The 26,436-nt window shown below is 43.0% G+C and overlaps 3 protein-coding genes across 4 annotated transcripts; 1 reads left to right on the top strand and 2 right to left on the bottom strand.

Annotated features, from left to right (window-relative positions):
* Positions 1-90: 90 nt before the first annotated feature.
* LOC109641628 (high-affinity choline transporter 1-like) lies at positions 91-10,181 on the bottom strand. The gene is made up of 8 exons (XM_020106146.2): positions 9,836-10,181; positions 9,217-9,330; positions 5,792-5,947; positions 4,799-4,947; positions 4,540-4,683; positions 3,098-3,251; positions 2,798-3,015; positions 91-2,531 (listed from the first exon to the last, which is right to left on the bottom strand). Exons 1-8 carry the CDS (start codon positions 10,164-10,166, stop codon positions 1,980-1,982), a joined length of 1,818 nt encoding a protein of 605 aa, XP_019961705.2. The 5' UTR covers positions 10,167-10,181; the 3' UTR covers positions 91-1,979.
* Positions 10,182-18,297: 8,116 nt separating this feature from the next.
* Positions 18,298-19,756, top strand: LOC138413689 (melanocortin receptor 5). Its single transcript, XM_069539092.1, has one exon. It carries the CDS (start codon positions 18,944-18,946, stop codon positions 19,634-19,636), a length of 693 nt encoding a protein of 230 aa, XP_069395193.1. The 5' UTR covers positions 18,298-18,943; the 3' UTR covers positions 19,637-19,756.
* A 397-nt stretch (positions 19,757-20,153) lies between these two features.
* Positions 20,154-25,656, bottom strand: LOC109641627 (solute carrier family 22 member 7-like). Of its 2 annotated transcripts, none has more exons than XM_069539090.1 (11): positions 25,410-25,656; positions 24,963-25,341; positions 24,134-24,237; positions 23,899-24,053; positions 23,574-23,742; positions 23,323-23,446; positions 23,133-23,242; positions 22,551-22,765; positions 22,177-22,285; positions 21,722-21,932; positions 20,154-21,140 (listed from the first exon to the last, which is right to left on the bottom strand). In XM_069539090.1, exons 1-11 carry the CDS (start codon positions 25,475-25,477, stop codon positions 21,132-21,134), a joined length of 1,653 nt encoding a protein of 550 aa, XP_069395191.1. In that variant the 5' UTR covers positions 25,478-25,656; the 3' UTR covers positions 20,154-21,131. The 2 variants fall into 2 exon arrangements, with proteins under 2 accessions (XP_069395191.1, XP_069395192.1); XM_069539091.1 differs by having other exon boundaries at positions 20,154-21,137; positions 25,410-25,637.
* Positions 25,657-26,436: the final 780 nt, after the last annotated feature.

Genomic DNA, 26,436 nt, shown 5'->3' with positions numbered 1-26,436 from the left:
ACTGTGTCACATGATTTGTTGTCAGGGAAATGATTTTGATCCTGATTTGGTTCCTGGGTCTTGAAACATTAAATTAAGTTTGAAAAACCAGAACGTCCTCTTTGTTTATTCTTGACAATCATCAGTTGGTGATTCTTCACTGTATAGAGAATATTTATAACCATTAAAGGGTTTCATAGATAACATCACATAAAACACACCCAGCTAATCAAGAAGCCTGGAATAACCCTTCAGGACCGTGAACCGTGAGAGTGTGTGATAGACAGGAGGGTTATTTAAAATTAACAGATTATATTCAGGAGTTCTGGCCACTAAAGCCTCTTTGGTTCAATGTAATCTGTTTTTCTCTGCCATGAGTTACAGCAACATTTAATCAGTCGGTCTAAAAAGACTCAGTCACTGGGTTGTTAAAGACGTCCAGCTGGCGTTTCTCTGAATTTATTCATTTGGCAGTTTATCGTATCGCGTCGACGGCAGTTTAACCCAAACCTGTGGTGGCGCCTTGTTTTTTTCCACATCAACAAGACTTCACTGTTCAAGGTCGCTGTTCTCAAAACTGCAGTAAAACCAGGAGGTAGAGCAAAAGAAGAATGGCGAGCATTCAAAGATAAAATTACTTCCAGAGCATGGATGGATTATCACATGAGCATCCCAGGACAGGTGCCCCTAAGCCAGAGTCAAAGAACTGGAGGAACGTCTCATGTTCTTATTATTTATATCTGAAAATAACGTTTGATCTGATATTTTAATGTACTTTGACTCTAGACTACAACTTTCAAAGCAACTTAAATACAACAGAGAAACTAATATTCTAATATTCTATTCCTACTTTGTACAAACACAAAACAGGACGCAGCGTCCTGGACTCTTTGCTCTTTGGAGACGTAGAAAGTCAGAGAAACTTCGAAAGCACTCTCCTCTTAAACTAGAACGTGGCCCAGTAGAGCTCAAACCTCCACCTGCAGTCCCTTTAATTAAATCCAGCTAAATTACACACTCATAGAAACCAGATGCTTGTCATCAAGAGCCATGAATCATTCTCTGGGAAATAAACCAAAACGTTCCGTCTCACAGTGTTGAAGAAAGAGATTGAAAAAAAAACTGGATCTGCATCAAAATTTAATGGGTTCTTCCCCCGACCGGTACAACATCCGTCCATCGAGGTTCGTGGAAATTCATCCAGTAGTTTCTTTTTACGTAATCTTGTTTACAAACAAACTGACAAGTGAAAAACTAACAAATAAAATGTTTATAAACTCCGCCCAATTAAAGAGACAGTGACATGGATGTGAAGTTCTCTGCGGATGCTCAGATCAACTGCAGACGTTAGAAGCTGCTGTAAAAACAGAGACTGGAACATGAAGTGTATTTTATTAAACGCACATTTAAACTCATGTCATCTACCGCTGAGATTTCCTCCAAAGGAACGACAGGAACGACAGAAACGACCTTCACGTCTGCTGCACCAACATTCACGTTTTAAAGAAAAGCTCGAATAAACATGCTACTTTCTGTTTCCCGGTGAAATTACTTTCGCACCGAAACGCATCTGATTTTGGGTTTGATTTGTCTGTGGTGCGTTTAAAGGAGAGTGCTTTGGAGTTTTCTTGATTTTTCTATATATTAATATTTTTTGTAGTTCTGTACAATTGTGTATAATGTGTGAATCTGAAGTTCAGGTGCAGTTTCCAGCAGCTGAACTTCTTTATCCAACCGTTTAATTACTTAAAAACACGTGAGACGACTACGAGGATTATTGGTGGTTGGTTTTTTCTACTTGTCTGTGCTCAGGGGTCTGATGTCATATAATCCGTCAATGCTTGAAAGTATCACTGCTGCATAAAATTGCAGAGAACATTCTGAGCTCTTACAACAAAGAGCATAGAAGTCGTGTTTTTCTTTTTCATATAAAAGTAAAATATAAAATACAAACATTTGTAGTTTAACCAGTTCAAACTGAAGAAAATGACATTCCTCACTTAACATGTAGATTCTAACATCGGTTCACACGCCTCGTTGTTCTCGTTTTGTTCCTGCAGGTTCGAGTCCTTGGTGTCTGAGCTGACGAGACCTGGTGTTTGTATCGCGTACTGATTCTTTACATCAAAAAAATCCCACTTCACAGGAACCAGTCCGCGGTTAAAGAGCAGGGACGACAGGTAGGAAAACAGCAAGATGGCCGCCACGGATGTCAGCATGCAGATGGTTCTGATCGGGGACTGCTGGACGTATACGCCGTTTACCAGGGTGCATCCTGGGAATTTGATAATGGTCGGAATACCAAGCAGCGGCTCCCCGCACAACACCCGCAACGACATGCCCGCCGCGCAGCCCAGGACGGCCCCGTAACCATTAGAGATCGGGAAGAAGAGGACGCAGACGAGCTGCGGCAGCATGAGCGTGTAGGTGAGGTCGGAGCGGAGCAGCCAGATCATCAGGACGCTGTTGTCCAGGAAGGTGAGCGAGGTGCCGGCCAGGCCCACCACCACCACCGAGGCCCGGATCACCCACTGGATCTCCTGCTCCGACGCCTGCAGGCGGGAAGAGACACAACCATCAGAGTTATTTCTCACGGTTTCTCAAGGTTGTCCTCCTTAGAATAATATTTTAACAATATTCATGGACAGTTTTGCCAGCGACTATAAATAAGTTCTCTGATAAAAATAAAATGAAAGAGCTTCAACAGCTGCTTTTCTCTTCTTGACTTGTCGTCTTGTATCCCTCCACTTTAAAGTGACGCTGTGCTACTTTTACCTCTGAAGCTGATGTTTTACAGTAGCAATGCTCGACTCCTCACCTGTGTCCTCAGGATGTTCTTATAAATGTTGGAGGTGAATATCGAAGCTGCAGACAGCAGGGCGGAGTCAGTGGACGACATCACGGCGGCAGCCACCGCCCCGATGCCGATGATGGAGATGTAGGTCGGGGTGAGGTGCTGCAGGACGAGGGGCAGGACGAGTCCCGCCTCCCCGCGCTCAAACGGAGACGGAGATCCATAAGACGTCAAGTTCCAGTCTGAGGAAGACGAAGGGAACGTGATGGTTTATTTCCATCGATTCTTTAATCAATATTAAATGTTCACATGTTTGTTTCCTACTTGTTGATGCGGCAACAGCTCCAAGGAGAATGGGCGGGATCCCTAACGTGGGGACGATGAGCGCGGCAGCGAAGCAGGTGATCTTGGCTGTAGCTGAGGAGGCGGCGGACAGCGTCCTCTGGTGGAAGTTCTGGAGACCCAAGTTTCCCAAACCCTCGAAGGACAAGAAAAAGGTAAGACAAGTCAGACACTGTAGGACACTACAGGGACGATGATGAGATGCAGGGAAAAATCAGTTTCACCATTTGCTCAGTTTGTTTCTATAAAGTAAAATATTGTCAAAGTTGTGACAAGAACTGGAAAAAGCTCAAACCTCTCATGTTTGAATCTGAGAATTTATCCTTTATTTGTCCTTTAGTTTCTAAAAAGATAAATCACGTGTTTCATGGTGTTTCTATTTTAAGCATTTACATAACACCCAGGAAACAAAGTCGTAATTTTAGAAACAGGTTAAAAATATTTTTTATCCTGCGACACAGAATATTTTGGTCACAAGAGTCTTTCACCTCAAACATGAGAACCTCTACCACCCTCTGACCAATCCTGGAGGTCACTCAGGGCATGCTGGGAAATGTAGTGCCTCAGTGTTACATAACTAATCTCATTATTAACAGACTTGGCTAAACGGTTCACTGCAGCTGCAAGTGATTGTATTTTGAAAAACGTGTTCTGGTTGTTAAAGAGTTCGTCGGTGCAGAAGTTCACGTTTCAGCTGCTGCTTTGTTTGTGTAACGACTGAAGTTCAGTTCATTTCACATTGAATTTAGAAAAATGATAAAGTGGGTAGGGGGCGCCACTGTTGGTGCAATGAATCAATGAAAATGTACGACACGTCTCTACTTCTGCTCGCTGTTCAGACATTTAGCTGAAATATCTCCGGTTTTGATTACCACGATCTTGATCACCACGATCTTGATCACCACGATCTTGCATTTGTGCCGTGATTCGAAGGCAGAATCTCCACAGTGGTGATCGTGGTGTATAGCTACCGGATCAAGATTCTGACCAATCACGAGTCAGTCAAAGTACTTAGATTAAGCTAAAGTCTTGTTTACCCTCAACGTTAGATTACAGAAACTGACGTACTCTTCTGAAAACCTCCCCTATGGATGAAAGAGAGGAAACGGAGCAGTACCACCAGAGATCACAGGGGGCAGTGGAGCCAAAATCACAAAGAAAGACGAGAAAGTGAGACGAGCAAGAAAATGTAAAAGATGGCAGAATCTCAAAGAGAGATTTGAGAGATGGTCCAAGGAAACATGGAAGTATGTGGGCGGTGACATCGTTTGAAACAGACAAACCTCTTTTCGTTCGTAAAGGCAGCATAAATTAGCCTTAACATGGAGGTGGCGTGGCTTCTGACCTATACTGTAGCCAGCCACCAGGGGGCGATCAAGCTGTCATGTTAAATGAACCCCTCGTTTGATCCCCTCCCTCCTTACCAGCAGAAGAAAATTATCGATCCACCTCCAGGCTCTGTCGGCCTCCAGAGTCCCGACCCACGCAGTCTGGAAGGTGTAGTTGTAAGCCGTCTCCGTGATGTCAGTCACAGCCGGGTTAATCATCGCGAAGGGGACACACAGCCACTGAGAAGACGAGACGAGCCTCAGTGAGCAGCAGCAGACAAACTCTACAGACAGCACGCTAAGCTAATTAGCACAGATGTGGGGAGGAGGAGGAGGAGGAGGAGCAGTGACTCACCAGACTGATGAAGATGAGGATGAGCTGGATGATGTCAGTGTAGGCCACAGAGTAGAGGCCTCCCATCAGAGTGTAGGTGATGGCCACAGCTGCAGAGATCCAGATGCTGACGGTGTAGGAGAGATCCAAGATCACACTCATGGTTACACCTGAGAACACACACACACACACACACACACACACACACACACACACACACACACACACATGCACGGATGCACACACACCCAATAAAAACAGACGTAAATAAAAATGGCTGACGTGACGGCTCCTAACAGTGAAGCCAAATCATCTCCATCAGCCCCTGGTGGCAGACTGCAGTACACATCATAAAAGCCACCTCCTCCATGTTAGCAGATGGGACACGGACCAAACAAAAAACACTGGAGATGCAGCATCCATCTTTCTTCACAGTTCGCTTTGGACTTTAAATAAACGTTATTTATAAACTTTAAAGATGATTGATTGAGACCTCATGATTGACAGCTGAGACTGACTGATGGGTGAGCGCATGTATGGGCGGGACAAAGTGATCACTGCTGCACAAGATGGCAGCGTTTGTGTCCGAGAGATTTCAGCTTAACTTCTGTACAACAGGATGAACTAGAGACTGGTCAATTAAAATCAGGGGAACAATTTAAAAAATGGCTGCAGTCGGTCTTATCTCGTACATCTTTGTTTCCAGCAGGGGGCAGCATCATGGCTCAAAGCCGTTTGATTTGTTTTGTTGCAGACCACAGAACCGCAGCGGTGGATCGTTACAGTGCATCGTGTTTATTTAGCACCTCATGCTGCCACTGTTTCAGATTGATTACACGCTGCTGTGACAGGGTCACTTCAGACCGACTGTACAGTTACAAAACAAAGGCTTGTGTTTCACTCGAGCTGCGATCGTCAGCTGCTCCACCGCCACAGTCCACACTCTGGAATCAAATATATCACACACTCACACACGCTCACACGGAGGGGGTTTGCATATAGAAACATTCTTACCTAATCCTATGAGGGTTCCTGTCACCCACATGATCTCCGATATGAGCGAGGCCAGCGACAGAGCGGCCGTCGGCACTTTTCCATATTTGATCTGGAAGGGATCCATCATGGTCACATATTTGTTGTTTCTCATCGGCTCGGCAAAGAACAGACCACCTCAGTGATGAGAGGGAAACAGAAGGATTTAGGACGATGTGTGCTTCAGAGGAGAAAACTTTTAATTCATTAAACATATTCATTAGTTTGATTTCTGATATTTCCCCTTAAAGCAACACTGTGCCACTGTAACTGAGCAACAGCGCCCCCTGCAGCCTAGACTTGGAGATTACTTCTGTTGGGCTTCGTGACTTCATGAATTACTGAGAAACACCTGGATATTACCCACGATCCTCTGCTACTCCTCGGATTGTTCTCAGTGTTCTGAACTGATTTACAGTTCAGCTTCACTCCAACTGACTCTGAAACTGTTCTCAGACCTGTTTCCCTGAAATGTTCTGGAGGTTCTGTACGTGAGAACTAATGTCCGAGTCAGTGTCTCCGAACATTTTAGAAGACAAAGAGATTCCGGATGTTTCGGTGATGAGGGCCGACGCCGGCGTGGACGAGCTGTAAACAACAACACTGATCTTTACACAGCAGAGTTTAAACATCATGTCCCGCCTCCTGCTGCTCTACAGGCTCCACCCCTCCCCTGAATGTCCCCCACATGTTCCTGTTGTCGTGAACGAGTCGGACTCGGACGATCTGCTTCAGTCAGTTCAAACCCACTCACCAAAGAACAGTGGTTCAGGGTGAAGACGGAATGAAAGAAGAAACATTCTCCATATTCACAATGACTCAACCGTCAAACTCATTTTACTGAAGCTTTAAGGGGAAAACGTTGCATAACGTTGATTTACAGATTAAAGTTATGAATCTATAATCAGTACAAACATTGAACCTCACTCCTCAGTGTTTATCAGTGTTTAAGGGTTTAATGACAAATCTTTCTCTCCTCATGTGACTTCCACATGAATCAGGAATGTTGTTCTTTTTTCTCCAGCTAATCTCACCATTCAGGGAAGTTGTGCAACCTGTTGTGTTTCCGTTCATCAAAAGACACACATGAAACCTCAGTGTCTTTATATTCACAAGCATGAGATCCCGTTACCATCCTGTTGTGTCTGTTTTGTGATGTTCAGGAGATAAAATAATGTTTTCTCATTTTAATCTTTAAAACAATGCTTTGTCTTTTTCCACTTGAGGAAACCAGAAGAGGATGTGGGAACTTAAAGACATGATTAATAGTGGCTCCAGTTTTTCAGTTAAAAGAATCATCATGTTTACTTATAGTCGTCCAATTCAAACTTCCACATGTGCACTTCCTCAGAGAGAACTTGTGAAACTAATGACTCAAACTCTGTGGGTTTGTGATTAACACATGTGATTAACACGATGAAACGAGTCCTGTGTCTCTGCGTGAAAGCTTCTTTTCTCTTGTAATGACACAACGTCCATTTACTTTAAATCTTAAATGTCTGTCTTTTCTCTGCCTGTTTCATCTGTTCCATGACTCATCCTGCAGTCAGGGACATTAACTCATCCTCCGTCCAATTAAAATCATTTCTGGAATTCATATCATCCTGTCATGACTATAAATTCTGACGGCAGGCGACCGGTGCACGTGGAGTCCGCTCTCCCATTCAGGGGTCAAATCCACAGGTGGCGGTGAATCTACCAAGGAGGTTATGTTTTCACCCCGGTGGGTTTGTGTTTTAAGAAAGATTCCAAAAAACTATTGAACAGATTTTCAACACTGTTACTTCACTGATCCGGCTGAAAAGAATCAGACATGTTGAGAGGACTGATTTGTGTGTGTGTGTGGTTTGGTGCATTTTGATTGAGGTGTGTGTGTTTTTAATGTGTGTGTGTGTGTTTTTAATGTGTGTGTGTGTGTGTGTGTTTTTAATGTGTAACTTGCTTTACTCACTGTTGACCATTGGAGTGGCTCCAGTCAAAGTGGTCTGTGTATTATTTGGGCGTCTCTTATCAATTGTTCGTCTCACTCAACAGTGCATGAGTCGTACTGTTCTTCAGGAGAGAGAACCACTCTGGTGAAACATTTTTATCTCAACCATGTTTTCACGCCCGTCGGCCCGTTTGTTGGTTTATTAAGATTATTTTAAACTACAGGACAGAATAACATTAAACTTGACTGATTGATATTTTATGGATCAGGAAGGAACTCGTTTTGTGTGGATCCAAGTTTTAAATCTGTAGAGGACTGACATCTGTGTGTAGTAGTTTGATTGGCTGAGGTATGCGTTCTACTGAGGTGTGTTATTGCTGCAGATGGACAGTAAATGTTTGAAGCTGCTCCAGTTGTGACTTTATAAGAGACCAGTATATAATGTCAATAATATCAATGTGTCTTCAGTGTTTTCAAACCTAAAAGCCCAGATAGCTTCCTGAGGTGAACCTCCCTCAGGTGATGTTAAGGCGTTCTCGCCACATTATCTCAACTCATAATTAAACATCCTAATCTAAAGAATTCCTGCGACGGGCGTCACAGGCTCAACCACGTGTGAAATAACACTGTGGTAATTCACATGTTCCTTCACACTTCAGAGTCCAGTCGAGTCTGACAGTGCAGATCCTGAACTGCTGAGTCTGAGCTGTGGTCAGACGGCCTCGGCACAGACGATAAACACTAACAACAGGATACGAGGTTGATTTAAGTAGAATATCATTCAGTAGATTCCACAAATACACAGAAGTCCATTAAATTCAATGAAGCTGCACCACATTACACACACTCATAAATATCTGTCCTATAAATATGTCTGATATTCATCAGGATTCATGAAACATTCTCTGAGAAATCAGCAAAAATATAAAAGTAAACCTCTCAATCTCACAATGTTAAAGACGGAGATCAAATAAATGTTTCTTTCTTGAAAGAAGTTTGATGAGATGACAAAAGAACCAACAAACAAATGGACGTAAACTCAGTGACTGATGTAATCTGATTAATGTTTCACGATGTTTAAAATCTGGTTGAATGTATTCACTTTATATCATGACTTTATTCTGGTGACATTATCACTTGTTCCTTTATGACCTTGTTGTCCTAACAATGAATTTATGTATTTATTATCATTAAATTGACTTTACGACCTCGTTCTTGTTAAACGACTTTATTATACAGAAACATCATGACTTCTCTCCCAGAATACATCAAACTCTTTACCTAATATTGGTTTTTATTGTCAGTATGGCCCAATAGGACTGGCAGGATGGGTTTCTGATTTATGCCCCTCCAGTGTAATGAGCTTTACAGCCTCCTGGGGCCACTAGTGTGGTTATTCACATTCACTCCAGTGCATCGGCTCCATGTGAGAAATATAAAACCACTGAAGTATCAGACCTTTAAAATGAAGCCTCACCGATGATGAAGCACAAGGTCGCTGCCACTGGCATCACGGCCCAGATCAGACCCATGGAGGGACTGTACACCGCCTCTGATGTGCCCACAATGAAACCTCCTCCAACCCACGTAGCTGTATATGAGACACACACACACACACACACACACACACACACACACACACGCACACACACACGCACACCGAGGATATAGTGGCAGGAAAGCTGCTGCAGCTGCACCTGCAACCTGAGAACACAAACCGGCCTCCGCTGCAACTTCAATACAAAAATAAAATGAGGATTTAGTTTGAACGTTGATCCATCACGTGACCTGACTCTTTATCAGCGCATCTGTGGCTTCATGAATTTAACACTGTCAGCAGATTTATAACCCACATGAGGTTCCTGGTGTTGTAAAAGATGACTTCCTGTTCCAAGACCTCGTGTCGTCCTCCATCACACTCAGTCTGAATTAAAAGATGTCTATATATAAATATAAATATATATATATATATTACATAATCCGAACAGATGTAGGTTATAAGCTGTAATAACGCGCGTGGTCCTGTCGCTAATGACAGCGTTATTAATGAAGGTGACGTACGGATGATATCATCGGTACGGTGGAGGGTGACTCGCCTGTCATGGTGAAGATGCCGACCACCAGGTTGATGCCCCGGTTGCCCAGCAGCGCCATCTCCGTCTTATCGCCCCGGAGCTTCTTGGCCTCGCGCTTGGACTTGACGGAGGCCCAGATGCCGATGCCGAGCACCAGCAGGTAGAAGAACATCATCACGGTCACCCCGGGGATGTTGAGAGCCATGATGGAGCTGAAGCACCGAGCGTCTGCCGCTCCTCCGGACTGCCCGCATGACACAAGCCAGCACACCCTCCCTCCTCCGAGCCTCGTGGACGCGCCCCCGCTGCTGCTGCTGCTGCTGCCGTGTCGCTGCGCGCCCACATTACGCATGCGCGGCCGCCTGAGCGCGCCGCCGCGTCCTGACCTCGACCATTTTCTGCCCGTGACGTTTCCAATAAAGTTTTATTGAAATAATCACCTGGAGATGAAAAGACTTCGGTGAATCAAAGGCACGAACCGGATACCTGCGTGTGCGCGCGCGCGCCAACGTGTATCGGTGTGTGTGTGTGTGTGTGTGTGTGTGTGTGGATTTAGGTCCTCGTGAGGAACCATTTTCAGTATAGACCATGTGGTGTGACGACGTTTTTATCAAAGCACAATTTGAGGGTTAATTAAGACGTGCTTTGACAATTAGGGTTGAATGTAAATCTGGGTTGAGGTTAAATTTAAATCTGGGTTAAGGTTAAATTTAAATCTGGGTTAAGGTTAAATTTAAATCTGGGTTAAGGTTAAATGTAGGTCTGGGTCGGGCGTTTAGCTGTGATAAGTCGGGTGAGGGGCTGGAGAATGTACTCACTTGTCAGGACCAGCAGTCGTCATGGAAACAATGAGGCTAAACCTTGTTTCTGATCAGCTCTAGTTAAGGTTAAAGTTAGATATAAACCAGCTCTAGTTAAGGTTAGTGTTAGATATAAACAAGCTGTAGTTAAGGTTAGTGTTAGATATAAACCAGCTCTAGTTAAGGTTAGTGTTAGATATAAACCAGCTCTAGTTAAGGTTAGTGTTAGATATAAACCAGCTGTAGGTAAGGTTAGTGTTAGATATAAACCAGCTGTAGGTAAGGTTAGGGTTAGATATAAACCAGCTGTAGGTAAGGTGAGTGTTAGATATAAACCAGCTGTAGGTAAGGTTAGTGTTAGATATAAACCAGCTGTAGTTAAGGTTAGTGTTAGATATAAACCAGCTGTAGGTAAGGTTAGTGTTAGATATAAACCAGCTGTAGGTAAGGTTAGTGTTAGATATAAACCAGCTGTAGTTAAGGTTAGTGTTAGATATAAACCAGCTGTAGGTAAGGTTAGTGTTAGATATAAACCAGCTGTAGTTAAGGTTAGTGTTAGATATAAACCAGCTGTAGGTAAGGTTAGTGTTAGATATAAACCAGCTGTAGGTAAGGTTAGGGTTAGATATAAACCAGCTGTAGGTAAGGTGAGTGTTAGATATAAACCAGCTGTAGTTAAGGTGAGTGTTAGATATAAACCAGCTGTAGGTAAGGTTAGTGTTAGATATAAACCAGCTGTAGGTAAGGTTAGTGTTAGATATAAACCAGCTGTAGGTAAGGTTAGTGTTAGATATAAACCAGCTGTAGGTAAGGTTAGGGTTAGATATAAACCAGCTGTAGGTAAGGTTAGTGTTAGATATAAACCAGCTGTAGTTAAGGTTAGTGTTAGATATAAACCAGCTGTAGGTAAGGTTAGTGTTAGATATAAACCAGCTGTAGGTAAGGTTAGGGTTAGATATAAACCAGCTGTAGGTAAGGTGAGTGTTAGATATAAACCAGCTGTAGTTAAGGTGAGTGTTAGATATAAACCAGCTGTAGTTAAGGTTAGGGTTAGATATAAACCAGCTGTAGGTAAGGTGAGTGTTAGATATAAACCAGCTGTAGGTAAGGTTAGTGTTAGATATAAACCAGCTGTAGTTAAGGTTAGTGTTAGATATAAACCAGCTCTAGTTAAGGTGAGTGAAGTCAGTGCACAGTCCTGACAAGGACAGCTGTGCTAACGTGTTTGTCTCTGATGAACACGGTGGCTCTTTATGCTCGTAGTTTAATACCTTTAATCCGCAGACATAATCTCCTGCTGAACAGACGGGGCACAGAACAAGGACGCAGGGAAGAGTGCTGGGGGAGAGGCAGCACCCCCTGCTGTTGAGGGACTGTAACTGCAAGAAAAAAACGAATATTCCAGTTATACAATCTTTAACATTTTGCTGGTGATGTAACTGGACACTCAACACAAGGCACCACTGTAGATTATATTTTAAACATGGACGATGTGAACGCTCTCCAAGAGTGACGTCAAAGCATCTGTATCGCCCCCTGGTGGCTGGCTGTATTCCTGGTCATAAAAACTGTCTCCTCATTGTTAGCAGATGGGACATGGACATGGTTGGGTTTTAATTCATTATTTGATGAGTTAAAAAAACGTGCTGAGATACCGTGGCTCCACTCCGTGATCGTAACTGCACAAACTCCAAATGTCTTCGAAAGCAGAAGATGGTGGGAGGAAGTGGAGATGCATCATCAATCTGTAGACATCGTTCTTTGGTTGTAGCTAGAATTGAGTATGGAAGGATGTTGGTGTGCTGAGGGGGCTGCAGAACCCCCTACTGGCAAGGAGCTGCAACTGCAAGGCAAACTTAACAAACATTTTATGCCAGAACAAGCTTTGTAGCCCGACTAATACAGTGACGTTAGCATGATGAACATGACGTCAGGTGTAACTTGTAGAGTTAGTAAGCTGTGTAGAAACTGGTGCCTGATTGGTACAATGCGTTGTTACACAACCTTGTTCTTTAATGCTGCATTTAATCATTTTAAAGACTTCCTGTACGTCCCAACTCTGACCGACCTCCAGCGTCCCTCGTAGGAAAGAAGAGGTTTGTGGATTGAGTGAATTTAAGTCAGGGTCACGATTTTAAATAAGACAAAAACCTTGTCATTGTAGAATCCATGAATAAGAGAAAGAAATGAGAGAAACTGAATAATATACTAATCATGCCCCGTGTTTATGGATCTAACATCAGACTGTATGACCTCAGTGCTCCTACGATGCCGACTGTGACCGTGGTTATAATCTTACAAACCGTCCTACTGTTATAAAACAAGACGTCGGCCAACATAAGAAATCTGAGCAAAAGAAAAGCAGGAAGTCTTCACAGGAGAATATTCTACAAACACCAGCACCAACCACCATGCTGGGTTTCCCATAATGCCAAGCAACAGGCGCTGGCCTTTACACAGATACAATAGCTTTGTTCACGGAGCTCCTGCTGATCACAGGTCAGTTACAAGAAGACCTGAACACATCGTCCATAAAGACAGGACTGAGAGGGTTGTGTGTGTGTGTGTGTGTGTGTGTGTGTGTGTGTGTGTGTGTGTGTGTGTGTGTGTGTGTGTGTGTGTGGTGGATTTAGACTTTCTCTCTCCGATCAACCAATGAGCGCTGAAGCAGAAAAATGTCCGTTTGATGTGATTTCACTTGTCGGAGGATGTGAATGGCTGAAAGGCCGAGCCACCACTGATGACCTCACCACCCGATGTGAGCCCTGTCACTGCAATTTCACACTTTTCCTTGATATTCATTACTTCTTCTTATTACACCAGGATTACACTGACTCATTAACCTAATGTTGAACTTTCATTAACCATCAGAAACCAGAGAATCGAAACAAACTTTATCTGCTGAGTAACTTTGATCCAAACCCACTGGGGCCAGTAACAACCTGAAGTATTGTCACTCTACTGGACACTGGTCTCATTCTCAGCTCTCGTAAAGGTTCAGGGTGCGAGAGGGAGGTGAAAAGGTGAAAGGATCTATCTGCAGACATTTGATATAAAATAATCCTAGACATGTTTTCACGAGTGTATTTCATGTAAATTGTAAGAAGTGTGGTTTTCTTTACCTACCATGAGCCTTTATATTTAAACTTACACTGAACCTTTAAGAGTAACATGTTTTACAGCACCAGTAGAGGTGGAGTGTACATGATGTTCATGTGGGTGGTGATGAGTCAAGCACACGTGTGGATCTGTGCATCTCTTTAAATCAGTGTTGCTTTAAACTCCTCTGTTCACACACATCATATCAAGACTCACCGATAGTTTTAGTTTCATTTCTACAGTTTCATTTTGAGATCTCTCACTCTGACTCATTTTTCTCTCCACCTCAATGCTCTCAGCATTCAATGAGTAACAAAACACGAACTCAACATCGTCGTTGTTTAGGTCATTTCAAGTATAAGTGTAAAAATCCTGTCAAAAATAATTTCCTCTGTATCAATCACAAAATCATAAATAATAGTTTCTGATATAAATTATATAATTTCTCAACTTCATCTGCACATTATAGATCAAATGTTCCAGTTCTGTCTTTATTCTGAAGGTTTGATTATTTCAGGCTGAAAATATGGTGAAACTGTTTTTTTGTTTTTTTTGTTTTAACAGTTTTTTTAGATTTATTAAAATAAATATCAAAAATCCTCTCTGTGAGTTTTGGACTTAGTTTTATCAAGTGGTCCAGTTTCCGTTAAACAAAAAAATAAAACATACAAAAAAGAATTATAAACACCTGGAGCGGTTTCATTACAGGTAGAAAATCTGACCCTTCTCACCTGGAGTGTCCGGATTGCTGTATTTACTGTACATACTGGGTATACACACTGTGTGTATATAATGTGTGTGGTCTGTTGTGTAAGATAAGATAGCATCATTCTTTATCATTCCCACCACAGGGAAACTTTGAGGACATGAAATGTTCGTGTGTTTGAGTAACTCTGTTCAGCTGTGAATTTACTGTTGATAACGTTTTTTTATTCACTGTGGACCGAGCTCTGTTTTGCAGAAACGCCCTGAACACACAAATTCACAACTTGAAACTTGAGTCAGTGTGGAGCAACCGAGGGTTCATGGTTCAAAGCTGAGGCATCATCTGAAATATTTAGTGTCTGCTCCGCCACAGGAAACGGTGTCTGGTGATTCAGTTGTCAGAGACTGAAGCCAACACCTTTGATACTTCACCAGTGAGATGTCACATTCTTCAGATTACAGCTACTCCACGTTTCAGAGCAGCACCTCAGCGGCACAGACGGCCTGAAGTGTTTCCTGCATGCTTTTATTTTTTTACCTGTTGTCATTTAAATTCCTTTAAACTTGGCTGTGGGCGTAGATCTGTGGTTCTCAGGTTCTCTGTTCATTAACAAAGGTTCCGTATACATGCAAATGCAAAACATACATTTTACTGAGAATCATTTACATCCTTGTTTACGATCTGCAGCCGTCTTTGCAGGTGCATTCATGTTTTTCTTTGCATACTCCCTCATCGGCATCAGCGGAAACTTTGTTTTCACACTCACACAAATGATCCCCGTATGAAAATATTGTTCCTCAGCAGCACTAGTTGTCAAAAAGTACTTGTAAAGGTTCAAAGCATCGTAGAAGCTGCTTCCTTTAAGTGCGTGAAACACAGATAAGTTCATACGTTAAAGAACCATCATCACCTTCACCGCTGGTTTAGTCTTAATCAAGAAGAGCAAAGTCGTGGAAAGACTGGGAAACATATTACCCCAACTCTTACGTCTATATTTATTACATTTATTTAAAATACCAAACGTGTTCTGAACCGTTCGTAGACGCTGTCTCTTGTCCTCTCTGGGGCGTAGTGCAGCAGGCTGTTGTGTTTGGGAAGTGCGAGAGTTTGGCAAATGTCAAAGGCTTCACTCCCTAGACACCACAGATATGAGACTGTGTAAGCAGGAAATACTGTCTCCAGAACCAGAAACTACACTTGATTGTTTAGGAACGAGCACACCCATAGATTAAATGATCTGTTGGGGTTTAAAGTGTTTCTGCAGGAAAGCAGACTTCAGAATATGAGAGAGCATCATGCACAGACGTTGTATGGATGAATTCTGATTTTCTGTTTGGCCAAGATTCAATAAATACTTCAGCATCAGACGTCAAAGAGCTCCTGAACTCTTTCTCCACTGATGAGTTGACCATTGATCAGCACATTTTCACATCAAAAAGTACCAGGAACCGTTGGTTTCGTCAGCTTTGTTACAGGAACTAAAAGGTTCCTGCAGACCGTTGACTCACCGTGTTTCTCAAGACCGTGCTGATGGCTACAATGAGCTGTTCCTCTTCTGTCCATCAGGTGGCAGTAGTGCAGCAAACCACACAAAAATGATGACGCTGTGTAACTCAGGCAACACGACGACAACGTGCACGACATTCAGACTGTGCTGCTGCTCGCCTCATTATGAAACTGTGGCGAGACAATTAGAATATGTCTGAGTCTAGATGATAGATGGGAGCGATCCAGTCTTTTACTCTCACACGTCTTTTAATGTTGGAAGTTAAAGGACTCGTGCGTCTCAGTCAAAGCGGCAGAGGTCAAGATATTCTGATAATATAATGCAACCTACATTTCCCACAATGCAATTTTGCCAGAAGGCTTTCCCTGGATGCTTCCTGTTCTTATTTAATTTGTCCAAGTCCAAGCTATGATAAGACAGACGATGTCAGGGATGTGTTGCTCTATACTTTAACTCATCCCATGACGCTGTGTCCCATGATGCTCAGCTGTAATTCTGGTGAACTGCCCCTTTAAGCAGACAAACAGAAACAGAGTTCAGATAAAATCTCTTCTAATGTTTGACAACAGTCTTTCATGCAAATCCTCACTTCCTGCACCGTCAAGGACTGCGAATGAATGAAGAATATTCAGCTTCAGTCAAAGCAGTTGAGATAAGGAGCCTCAGCTCTGCAGCAATAAACGACTTGGTAGAAACAAACACCGAACACCATCACACAAAGATCCAGACGCACTCAGACCTGGACTCTGACCTCCGACTCTTTAGAGGGAATTGAAATATTTGAACAGGATTTGACACTAATCTAAAAACTCATTCAGCTGTTTGGTCTTTGAAAAACAAGTTGGAGAGAAAACTGAGGGTTTGTCATGGATGAAAGTTTGTTCCAGGTAAGATGATGGTTCAGGATCAATGTGCTCTGCTTATTCAAGAGGAGATGAAAATGGAACCCTTGAGCAATTAGACACAAAATAACCTGAGCTAACGTATGATGAATTTTATTATTATTATATATATATAAATGACAAGAGAACATATTTTACATCAATTCAAGTTAAACCTTAATTTTTCACCTCAGTCCTTTAGTTTGTTATTATGATTGTAGGGACACAGAAAAAATAATACATTGAGAATAAAGTCATAGTAATAATAATAATAATAACAGTAATAGTAACATTACAGGAATAAATCTAATATTCTAGTTATCGTTGGTTTCATTCAAAGTAGTTTCTGTTTTCTAAACAATTTGAGAATCTTTTCTTTTCTTGAACATGGTTTTCAGCTCTAACTACAGTTCTGCTCTTTTGAATATTCAAACCATATTTTGTGTTTAAACATATTTTGGTCATGAATCTCAAACAAAATTAGGAACTCAGGGAATTTCCTTAGAATTTTTTTAGATTTCCTGTATCTGCAGACGGCCACATTCACAGTAAAACTCCAGCGTCCCCGTCTGTTTTCAGACATCAATGTTAGTGATAAGATAAAATAAGATAATCCAGCAGCAAAGGAGCTGAGAAACCTCAGGGAACCAGAACGTAGGTGTCATGTGTGAGGATGGTCAAAAGTTCCTTTTCTATATCTGATGTAAACACAACAAATGCAATGTAAACGCAAGAATACACAAAGTGTGTGAACTACATAGCACACAGAAGATATTGAATCAACAGAGTAGAATGACTAAATTCAAAGATGTTAAACCTGAGTGAGTTTACGATTCGGTGCTCGTCGGAAAAAACATGACGTGAAAAGTGATACGTGTTTTGGACAATTCACATGTTTCAGGTCGAATGGACAGAAACTCAGTGCACAGTTTGGACGTCACACATCAGTGACACAGAAAAGTTAGCACCCTGTTGTCGTTTTGTTGAAAGCCACTTAATTAACTCATGTACAAGAGACATACTTGTTATTGTGTGACTTTGGTCTTTGTTTTGACTGTAACCAGGCGGTTGCCGTCCTCACTACACTGCGTCCACACCTTCAGCCGAGCACCTCGCTCTGAGGACCCCAGTGATAATCTAAACAGCTGAGCACATAAATAGCCACGGCGAGGCCTCTTATGGCCGACACTAACACAGTGACAACAACTGTGCCCCCCCTCATCAACATCACCAGCAACGCCACCACGTCGAATGCTGCGCAGGTGGCCACGATCATCAACTGGCTGACCTTCAGCATCGGGCTGCCCGCCATTGGACTGGCTATTTACGCCCTCAAGAATCTGTCCAAAGGTTTGTTGTGACATTGCTGAGACACCAGTCATTCAATCACATGTGAAGATCAGGCAAAGTGAGGGGTGATGGGACGTCAGACGCTAAGCTAGCCATCCCCCTCAGCTCGCTAACTAATTACTTTTTTTATTTCTATATTTAAGACGAGGAGAAACCACCAGAACAACCCAACAGCTGTTGGTCGTGATATCTCTGTTTTACCTTCTTTGTTTTGTTTGGATCATTCATCAATCAGATCTTAACCTTTATCCAACATAACAATTAGTTGAAGAACGGTGCGACTAGAATTTGAGGATCCTCCAAATGCATCCCCTCATCCCCCCCCCCCCCTCTCCCCAAGAAACAAAGGCTCCCGTTGGTGGATCCTCCCAAACCTCCAGACCTATCCCAGGATTCATAGTGCTTTGGGGATGAACCTTTCTTTAAAGAGGTAAAGGCGGCAGCAAACGATCACACTTCAGCTCAACAGAACAGGTGACGGTGCTTATGTTAGAAAAACCTCAGGACATCGTGTCCAACTGTAGCTCTGTTGCTAGGCAACAGCAATAAGGGAGGGTGAGGCTGGTGACGCAGATCATGCAAATCCTCTGTAGACCAGAGAATCTTGCAAAGGATGCAGCCCCTAAATAAAGACACCTGGAGGCCGTCCCTCTCGAAGCAGAAGGAGTTATACTCAGTGTCGACATCATTCCGGTGCATGAAGTCGGAGGAAAATGTTTAGGAAATGACAAATATAATAATAATGTCCTCTTTTGTCCAGGTGAAAATAAAGTTCCCATCCACGTCATGTTCCTTCTGGTTTCTGACATCATCAGTTTCTTTGGTCGCCCCCGTGTGGACCAAGACATGAACAGCGGGACCGACCTCTCCTCCAACACCACAGACTTCATCTTCTACTTCGGTGTCATCTCCAACATCGCCCTCATGCTGTTTATAGCTCATGAGCGACACGTCTCACTGTCGTACCCGCAGTGTGTCGGCTGCTGCAGCAGCATCCGGCGCTCTCCTGCTGTTGCCTTGGTGGCGTGGGCCGCTCCGCTGGCCGTGCTCGCCCTGGCTGTGCTCGATTACAAATTCTGGTTTGCGGTGGCTCTCCTCGTCCCTTTCCCCTTCCTCCTTTTCTTCGCCCTGGACTCCTGGAGAGCCCTGATGTGCTCCAACCCCAGGACACCAGAGAAGAGGAGGACGGTGTGGGGCATTGGTGCAATCTGGGCCAATTACACCCTCCTCTACATTCCCTTCATCCTCAGCATCCTGCTGGAGGCTCTGGCGTTTAAGGAGACGGTGCGCTACCTGGAGCTGGTGTCCCACCTGCTGCTGTACCTCAGCCCTCTGGTCGACCCCTTCCTCTATATATTCATGACCAAAGGGCTCAAAGAGGTGATGCAGGCGATGCCCTGCTGTCACAACCCAAATCAAAAGGAGGACAGAAGTCCCACTGTGGTTTCTGTGGCTGAGACTGTGGAGACGAGACTCTAAGGATAGAATACAGTTTTAAAAGCACTGTCATTGGTTTAGTTTGGATGAGAACTCATACTCCTGTTGGATTTCAGAAGCTAAAACAAAAACCAACCTTAAGTTAAAGACTTTTACATCATAGAACAAAACCATTAGATCTTAAAAAAACTGAGCAGCAACAAGGAATCTGCCGGAAAAACAAATTCCCCTTTAATAGAACCATGAACATCCATTCATCCATTAGCTGTAGCACCGCAGACTGTTGCTACGGTTACATCACACATCCAAACTACTGCTATCAGCAATCGCAACGCTGCTGGTTCCATTTTAGTTTGAAGAGTCAGGTGTTGTATTTTAGTCTGGACGGAAACGCAGACGTCCACTTTCTCTTCCTGATTGGTCCTTGTCAGTCACATGACTCGAATACCAGCAGTGAATACGAAGCGTCGCTAACACCTCCGGTCAGTTACAGTAAAATGAATGAACCACTGCTCCGCCTGAACCGACGCTATGGTTACAAACAACACGTCAGTCCCGCCAGAGTCTCACCAAGTTTATTTGTGGTCGTGTTGAAATCAAAAGATCAGAATTTGCAGTTTCACAAAAAAAAATGCTGAGAAGCTTTCCCACCGGAAATTACAGCGGATGCACATTCTTGTCATTCTTCACACCGACTCTCAGCGCCGTCAAATTCTATTTGCGCCTTTTCTATTCTATTTAAACCACAGCCGCAGAGATAGGTGCTCACTCTATCTCCTGTCCACTTTTAGCTTGGCCTTGTGCCGTAGAAGGTAAGCGTGTCAGGAGCAGTGATGTATGTTTGACAGGTGTCTCCACAGTTCTGGTCGTATGTATAAAAGCAGGGCTGCACTTCACGTCTCTCGGTGAGAGACGTCGGGTTGTTGAGCGTCCACCTGCAGGTGTCAAATAAAAATAATTAATGATTCTGCTGTTTTCAGGAAAATCCCACAAAGGTACTGGATGTAAGTTTCTGTTTCCCTACAGTGTTACCAACTGACCGACCAACCGACTGACTGACCGACCAACCAACTGACTAACCAGTCAATTAACTGACCAACCAATCAACCAATTAACAAACTAACTGACCAACTGACCTAACGATGAATCACTCCGTCACTCAATTGTACTTTTCATACAAACAATGTAATTTACAGAATAAAAGTTATAAACATGATAACCACCCCCCCCCCCCCCCCACACACACACACACATATGAACTGAGCAAAACACTATCAACAGGAAGTGTTATAAATCCCATCAATTTAAATAAGGCAGGAAAACCAAGAAAGATAAAATAATAAAAGAGTTGAGAAAAAGTTAACGATAAAATAATAATAATAATAGTGATTAAAGTCAGTCCACACAAGTATCATATATTTGGCTCAACGGTCACAGTCCAGTGTGAAGTGTTCGAGGTCAGTGTTGTGTCATCACTGGTCACTTCCTGTTTGGGTTTTTGTTTCCAGCAGAAGTTTCCGTAGAGTGAGAGGAGACGTTATTTCTTCTGAAAGGAAAGAAAAAGAGTCTGTACGCTGTGTAAAACCTCAACAGTAATAATTTGCAAATGCTTTTTGACCCATATTCAATTAATTCAACAATTAATGTTCAAACGAATAAACTTTATTTAAATTGTTATTATTCACTGATTCTGAACTCTTGTGTTCTGTTTTTCCAGAGTCCAGAGCACGAGCTCCAAAATCAACAAATCTGTCTCAAGTAAAAACAATCAACTAGTCGAACATTGAACGCTTCTTAAAAGCAGAAGTTAAACAGGACGTGTGTTCGTGTTACTGTGTTTATGTGGTGCCAGGTCACATGATCTGAAGAGACTTTACAAGGTGACGTCCAGATCTTTAAACAAACAGAAGCTTAAAAAAGACAAACAGATCAGCATCAGGTTCTAACGTGTTGTGTTTTTATGTTTTATAAAAAACATCTTGTTATCACATAAACGTTTTTACGTTGCGTTCTGTTTTTCTATTTCTGGTGAGGCAACAATATGCTTCTATAGTTGTAACTTTCTTCCACCCAGTGGGGACAAACTCGTCTCTGAGGACGTTCTCATGTTGTGTCTTCAGTGTTTACCTGGCTCCGCTCCTCGACTTCTTCGATGGTCTCCGGCAGCTTCACCCTCAGAGTCTCTGGCAGCAGCAGGGACGCGAGGCCGGACACGACGGCCACAGAGCAGATGATGATCTGAGGAAGGAGAGTCCACACGTCCTCCAGCAGCAGGATGAGAGGAGCCACGGCGACGCCCAGACGACTCACGAAGTTGGTGTAGCCCAAACCGTTTTGTCTGGAGAGAGAGAAAGTGAATCTTCAGGACCAACAGGATGAATCAGTGACAGTACGTGACCGTCAGTTCGACTCTGATCACTCTTCTTCTTCCACGTTAAACGATTCAGTGATGTTTCGTCTTAATTAAGTACAAAACAAATTCAAATCTAAATGTTTAATGAGAGGATTTCAGTAGCACAACGAGCTGGAGGGTACAACTCAATCTATGAAACAAGGTCGGACTGATAAAAACGGTAACTGACCTGAGGACAGTCGGGTAAAGCTCGGACGTGTAGAGGAAGACGGTCGTGAAGGCAGCTTCTGAGAGACCTTTTCCAAGAATAGCAACAACAGTGCGCAGGTGCCACAGATCTACAAACAACAGACACGAGTGTGTGTTCACATCCTGTGAAGGAGTATTATTACATTATTATTATTATTACAACGTTTAGAAGTGTTCAATGTTTTAGTACAGCAGCCTCGTCTGCTGTCATCTGCACAAGATGGAAGCTCCTGAATCTGAGATATTTTGGTTTAAATTTTTCTTCAGTGAAGTGGAGTCGTCTTTATTTACAACCATCGGTCACAGAGAAACTCAGAATCACTCCTGTCGCGTGTCTGACTCGTGCGTTCGGACCTTTTGGAAGGAAAATGTTGATGGCGATGCAGATTCCCGTCAGGAGCAACGTCCCCGATTGACATTTCCTGCGTCCGATGATGTTGAGGAAGCAGTAGACCATCAGTTTGGCGGGAACTTCGATGGCTGCATAGATGAAGTGAGTGAGGTACATGTTCAGTCCAAACCCGCCGATGTTCAGACTGATTCCATAATACGTGGAGGCGACTCCGTACCTGCAGAGAACATAGACTCATCATCGTCTGTTCATCGACACGCTCCGATCCTCCGACTCTTGAACTTTTCTAGGATTTCTACATCTAGGATTTCTTTCTGAATATAAATATTTAATTTGTGTCACATGTATAAATTTTACATTTTCTTTTTTATAATATTCAATTTATTAGAGTTGAGAAATTCAGTGGGAAATATTATTTAGATTTTCTCCTGATTTGATTTTCTATGTCGAGCTGTTTTTTATTAGTTTATGTTTCATCAATAGTTTCAGTGAAACAATATTCAAACAGACATTGAAGTTCAAATTAATATATTCATTAATATGAAGTTTGGAACCATGGTCATTTTAACTTGTGTAACGCTCACCACACAATCCCAGTGATCAGCGTTAACTGTCTCATCTTCGGCGTCTTGATCAGATGAACGTAACTGTAGCTCTTGTTTTGTTCTTCTGAGTTTTCAACGTCGCAGAGCGTCTGAACAGAAACAGAGGAGGAGCTTCATTCCTCCGCTGAACGACAGGACGAGGACTCGAAGTGTTTGAGCTGACACTCACCTGCAGTTTGAATTTGGTCGACACTTTTGGTCGGTTGTTGAACTTTGCACATTTGTCGAGGTAAAACTGAGCTTTCTCCACTTTGCCGTTCACCAGAAGCCACCGAGCAGATTCAGGGATCCACCTGCAGTCACATTCAGATCATCAGTAATCAATGATCGGTGGACACATCAGTCAAAACTAAACATTTCATTTGACGGAATCAAGTGATTTTAGAGAAATGTGGAATGTTCTCCCTGTGCTTCGCTCACCACCAGGTCAAAATTGCGAAACCCAGAGGAGCCGTAACCACCATGATCAGATTCCGCCAGTCGTTCACCAAGTAGGCAAAAGCTGCCAACAGCATGTTCCCAACGGACCAGGACAGACTGCCCATCACGCCGATGAACGACCGGTGGTCTGTGTCCACCCACTCAATGGCTGCCGGGCGAGAAAAGACGAAATACATGAACAACAATGATTCAAAGAAACAACACAATGGTTGTTCTGTAAAATTCTTCTTGTTTTTATGTTGATGTCACTTTGCGGACTTCACAGATACAGACGTCTGAACCTATTTTAGACTCCGGAACTTACTCAGAACCAAGGAATTGATGCCGATTCCCGTCAGTCCGAACCCGGTGAGAAATCTCAGGATGGCGAACAGGACGTAGGAGTTTGCAAAAGCGCTGGAGAAACCGAACACCAACGCCATGATGTAGGAGGCCAAGAGAACGTTTCTCCTTCCATACCTGCAAGAAAAAAAGAGTTCAGGTCATGAAGAGAAATCATTTTCAACAGATTTACTGTGAAACAGTTTTTAAACATCTACTTGTCGCAGAGGAATCCAGTCGTTATGGCTCCCATCATCACGCCCAGAAAGAAGATCGTGCTCGTGGCCTTCGTCAAACTTTTTCTGTCACAGACGAGGTCCCACTGAAACGACAGAGACGACAGAGAGAGGGTGTAAAAAACAACAAGATTTATTTTCATTTTAAAAAGATTTAACGTCTCAGCTCCATTTTATGTGGCTTGAATCTGTTCTTATATATAATCATTGCATATATGAATATTTATATTGCTGCTATTTATATAGTTTTGTTTGGATTATTTCTAATTACTATCAAGAACGATTCTATTCTTCTCTTACTAATCAAAAAAACGTTTCATTTGATCTTGTTTTCATAACTTTCTCCATCTTGTCCTTTTTTCTAAAACTTGTTTCTAAAGTTTATTATTTATTGTTATTACCAGGAGTGTTTCCAGGGGCTCTGGGGGCCCGAGGCTAACAGGGCCCAGGGGTCCCCCCCGCCCACAGTGCAGACTGTACATACAGATAATAATCGTAAATTAATCCTCTTTGAGTTCGCACACACACATTTAGATCTCTCAGCCTCTAGACGACCTCTAACAATACGAGGCTCTTAGCAGAAAGGTCATGGGGCCTCGTCGGGGGGCGTCTGACTGTGGTGTCGTCCCAGTAACTGATCACAGAATTTAAACTGCTTCTCACTAAACTGTCGTTGCTGTGTATGTAATCAGCTGTTCTGTGGCCCCGGGATATTTATCACCTGCTCTGCCGACCTGGTGCGACGCTCCTGCTCGCTATAAATCCTAACACACAAAGTTAAACACTGATTTTAAGAAGTCAGTGGCTGTACCTCTGTTGCCAGGGTGGAGGTGAAGGTGGAGTTGTCGTAAACCCATCCGCTCTGACACGGAACCGCGGGCAGCTCGGCGCCGGAGCCGTTGGATAAAAGATGAAACCGAGGCTCGGTGAACATCTCGCAGGACTTCGGGGCTCCATCGTCTCGCAGGGGGACGCTGACGACGAGTCTTTGTTCACGAGTTAGATTTGTGAAGAGGTCTCCGTCATCCAGGCCGCTGATGTCACAGTGATGAGGAGGCACGGCGCCGATGAAGATGTTCAACAAGAAGTGACAGGGGAGGACGATCCGAGGGCTGCAGAGCAGGATGATGAGGAGGATCTGAAAAGGCCCGAAGCCGTTGATTTCCTCCAGGATATTCTCAAACTTCATCCTGAAGAAACAATTTCAATCAGAACATCAAATTTGCATCAGTTAAAATAAAATAATAGGATTTCTCACCTGGTTTGTAAACTGCAGAACCTGTGACTGTAACTGTCCCTCGCTCTGTCAGCTCCGCAGCTCACCATCGGCCGAACTGATCTTTACCCTCTGCTTCACTTTTGGACTTTGTAAGTCTGTAAAATATTAAATGTCACAAAGGTAACACATTAAATGTGTTTAACACCCTCGAAGGTCAACAAGGGTCAACAACAGGAGAGCTGCTCCCACAGAGAGACAACCTGATGTAATCTTCGTTTTCAGGATCACGTGAGAGTCCAGGTGTCGTCAGGTTCATGAAAACTCAACTTCCTGCTTGTTGAGGGGAAAATGTTTGAATTACACAAGTGAACAAAACAGGAATTAAAGGAAATTCAAATTTGAAAACATAACATTTTCTCTCTGGAGATACATCTCATCTTTTCTTTGTCTCAGAACATCTTTGTTCTTTGAGTTTGTACATTTCTTCTGCACAGATTTTGCTTTCAACGCTAGTGAACGATGGCGAGATCGTCACAGTCGTAGAAGATTAAGATATTAAAAGTTCTGTTCTCAATTTAAAGCAACACTATGCAACTTTTTTTTTATAAACTTCTGGTTCAGGGAGCAGAGGATCATGGGTCAGAGCTCAACACACTGATACACTTTGTTTTTTCTACGCATGAAAACTATGTGTGGCTGCAGAGGGCGCTGTTGCTCAGTGAAATTTACATAGTGTTGCTTTAAATGTGGTTTATTATTATTTTACTATTATTATAAATCACAGAAACATGGAGGTGAGTGTTTCCTTAGTTGAACTGTTTCCATATTTGCAGCGATGAGTTACACATTTCCACGAGGGCCGACGTTGTTAAACTGTAGAAACTCTGAGTTAAAGTGAATCCAGCAGAAGAGAATCATTGTCAGACGTGAAGGTTTAACAAACTAACGCCTCCTGCAGGATGTTTGTTCAGTTTTACCGTCACAGTCGACCGAACAACACACGAGCTGCTCAACGATCAGAAAGAACTTTTCATCCTGAATATTAAACTTCTCCTCGGTTGTGTCG

Source organism: Paralichthys olivaceus, chromosome 14, assembly GCF_024713975.1.
Source record: "Paralichthys olivaceus isolate ysfri-2021 chromosome 14, ASM2471397v2, whole genome shotgun sequence".
NCBI classification, from domain to species: Eukaryota; Metazoa; Chordata; class Actinopteri; order Pleuronectiformes; family Paralichthyidae; genus Paralichthys; species Paralichthys olivaceus.
Note: the sequence above shows the minus strand (reverse complement) of the source record. Positions and strands in the feature narration are given on the sequence as shown.

What these genes read in the sequence shown, in the direction of transcription:
- LOC109641628 (XM_020106146.2), bottom strand. Translation starts at nt 10,166, where the DNA reads ATGCGTAATGTGGGCGCGCAGCGACACGGCAGCAGCAGCAGCAGCAGC. An exon ending in GACCTTGTGCTTCATCATCG is followed by an intron (nt 5,948 to 9,216) that starts GTGAGGCTTCAT and finishes CTCATCACTGAG; the next exon opens with GTGGTCTGTTCTTTGCCGAG. An exon ending in AGCTGTTGCCGCATCAACAA is followed by an intron (nt 3,016 to 3,097) that starts GTAGGAAACAAA and finishes CGTCTTCCTCAG; the next exon opens with ACTGGAACTTGACGTCTTAT.
- LOC138413689 (XM_069539092.1), top strand. Translation starts at nt 18,944, where the DNA reads ATGTTCCTTCTGGTTTCTGACATCATCAGTTTCTTTGGTCGCCCCCGT.
- LOC109641627 (XM_069539090.1), bottom strand. Translation starts at nt 25,477, where the DNA reads ATGGTGAGCTGCGGAGCTGACAGAGCGAGGGACAGTTACAGTCACAGG. An exon ending in CCTCCACCCTGGCAACAGAG is followed by an intron (nt 24,238 to 24,962) that starts GTACAGCCACTG and finishes CTGTCGTTTCAG; the next exon opens with TGGGACCTCGTCTGTGACAG. An exon ending in CTTTACCCGACTGTCCTCAG is followed by an intron (nt 21,933 to 22,176) that starts GTCAGTTACCGT and finishes CTCTCTCTCCAG; the next exon opens with ACAAAACGGTTTGGGCTACA.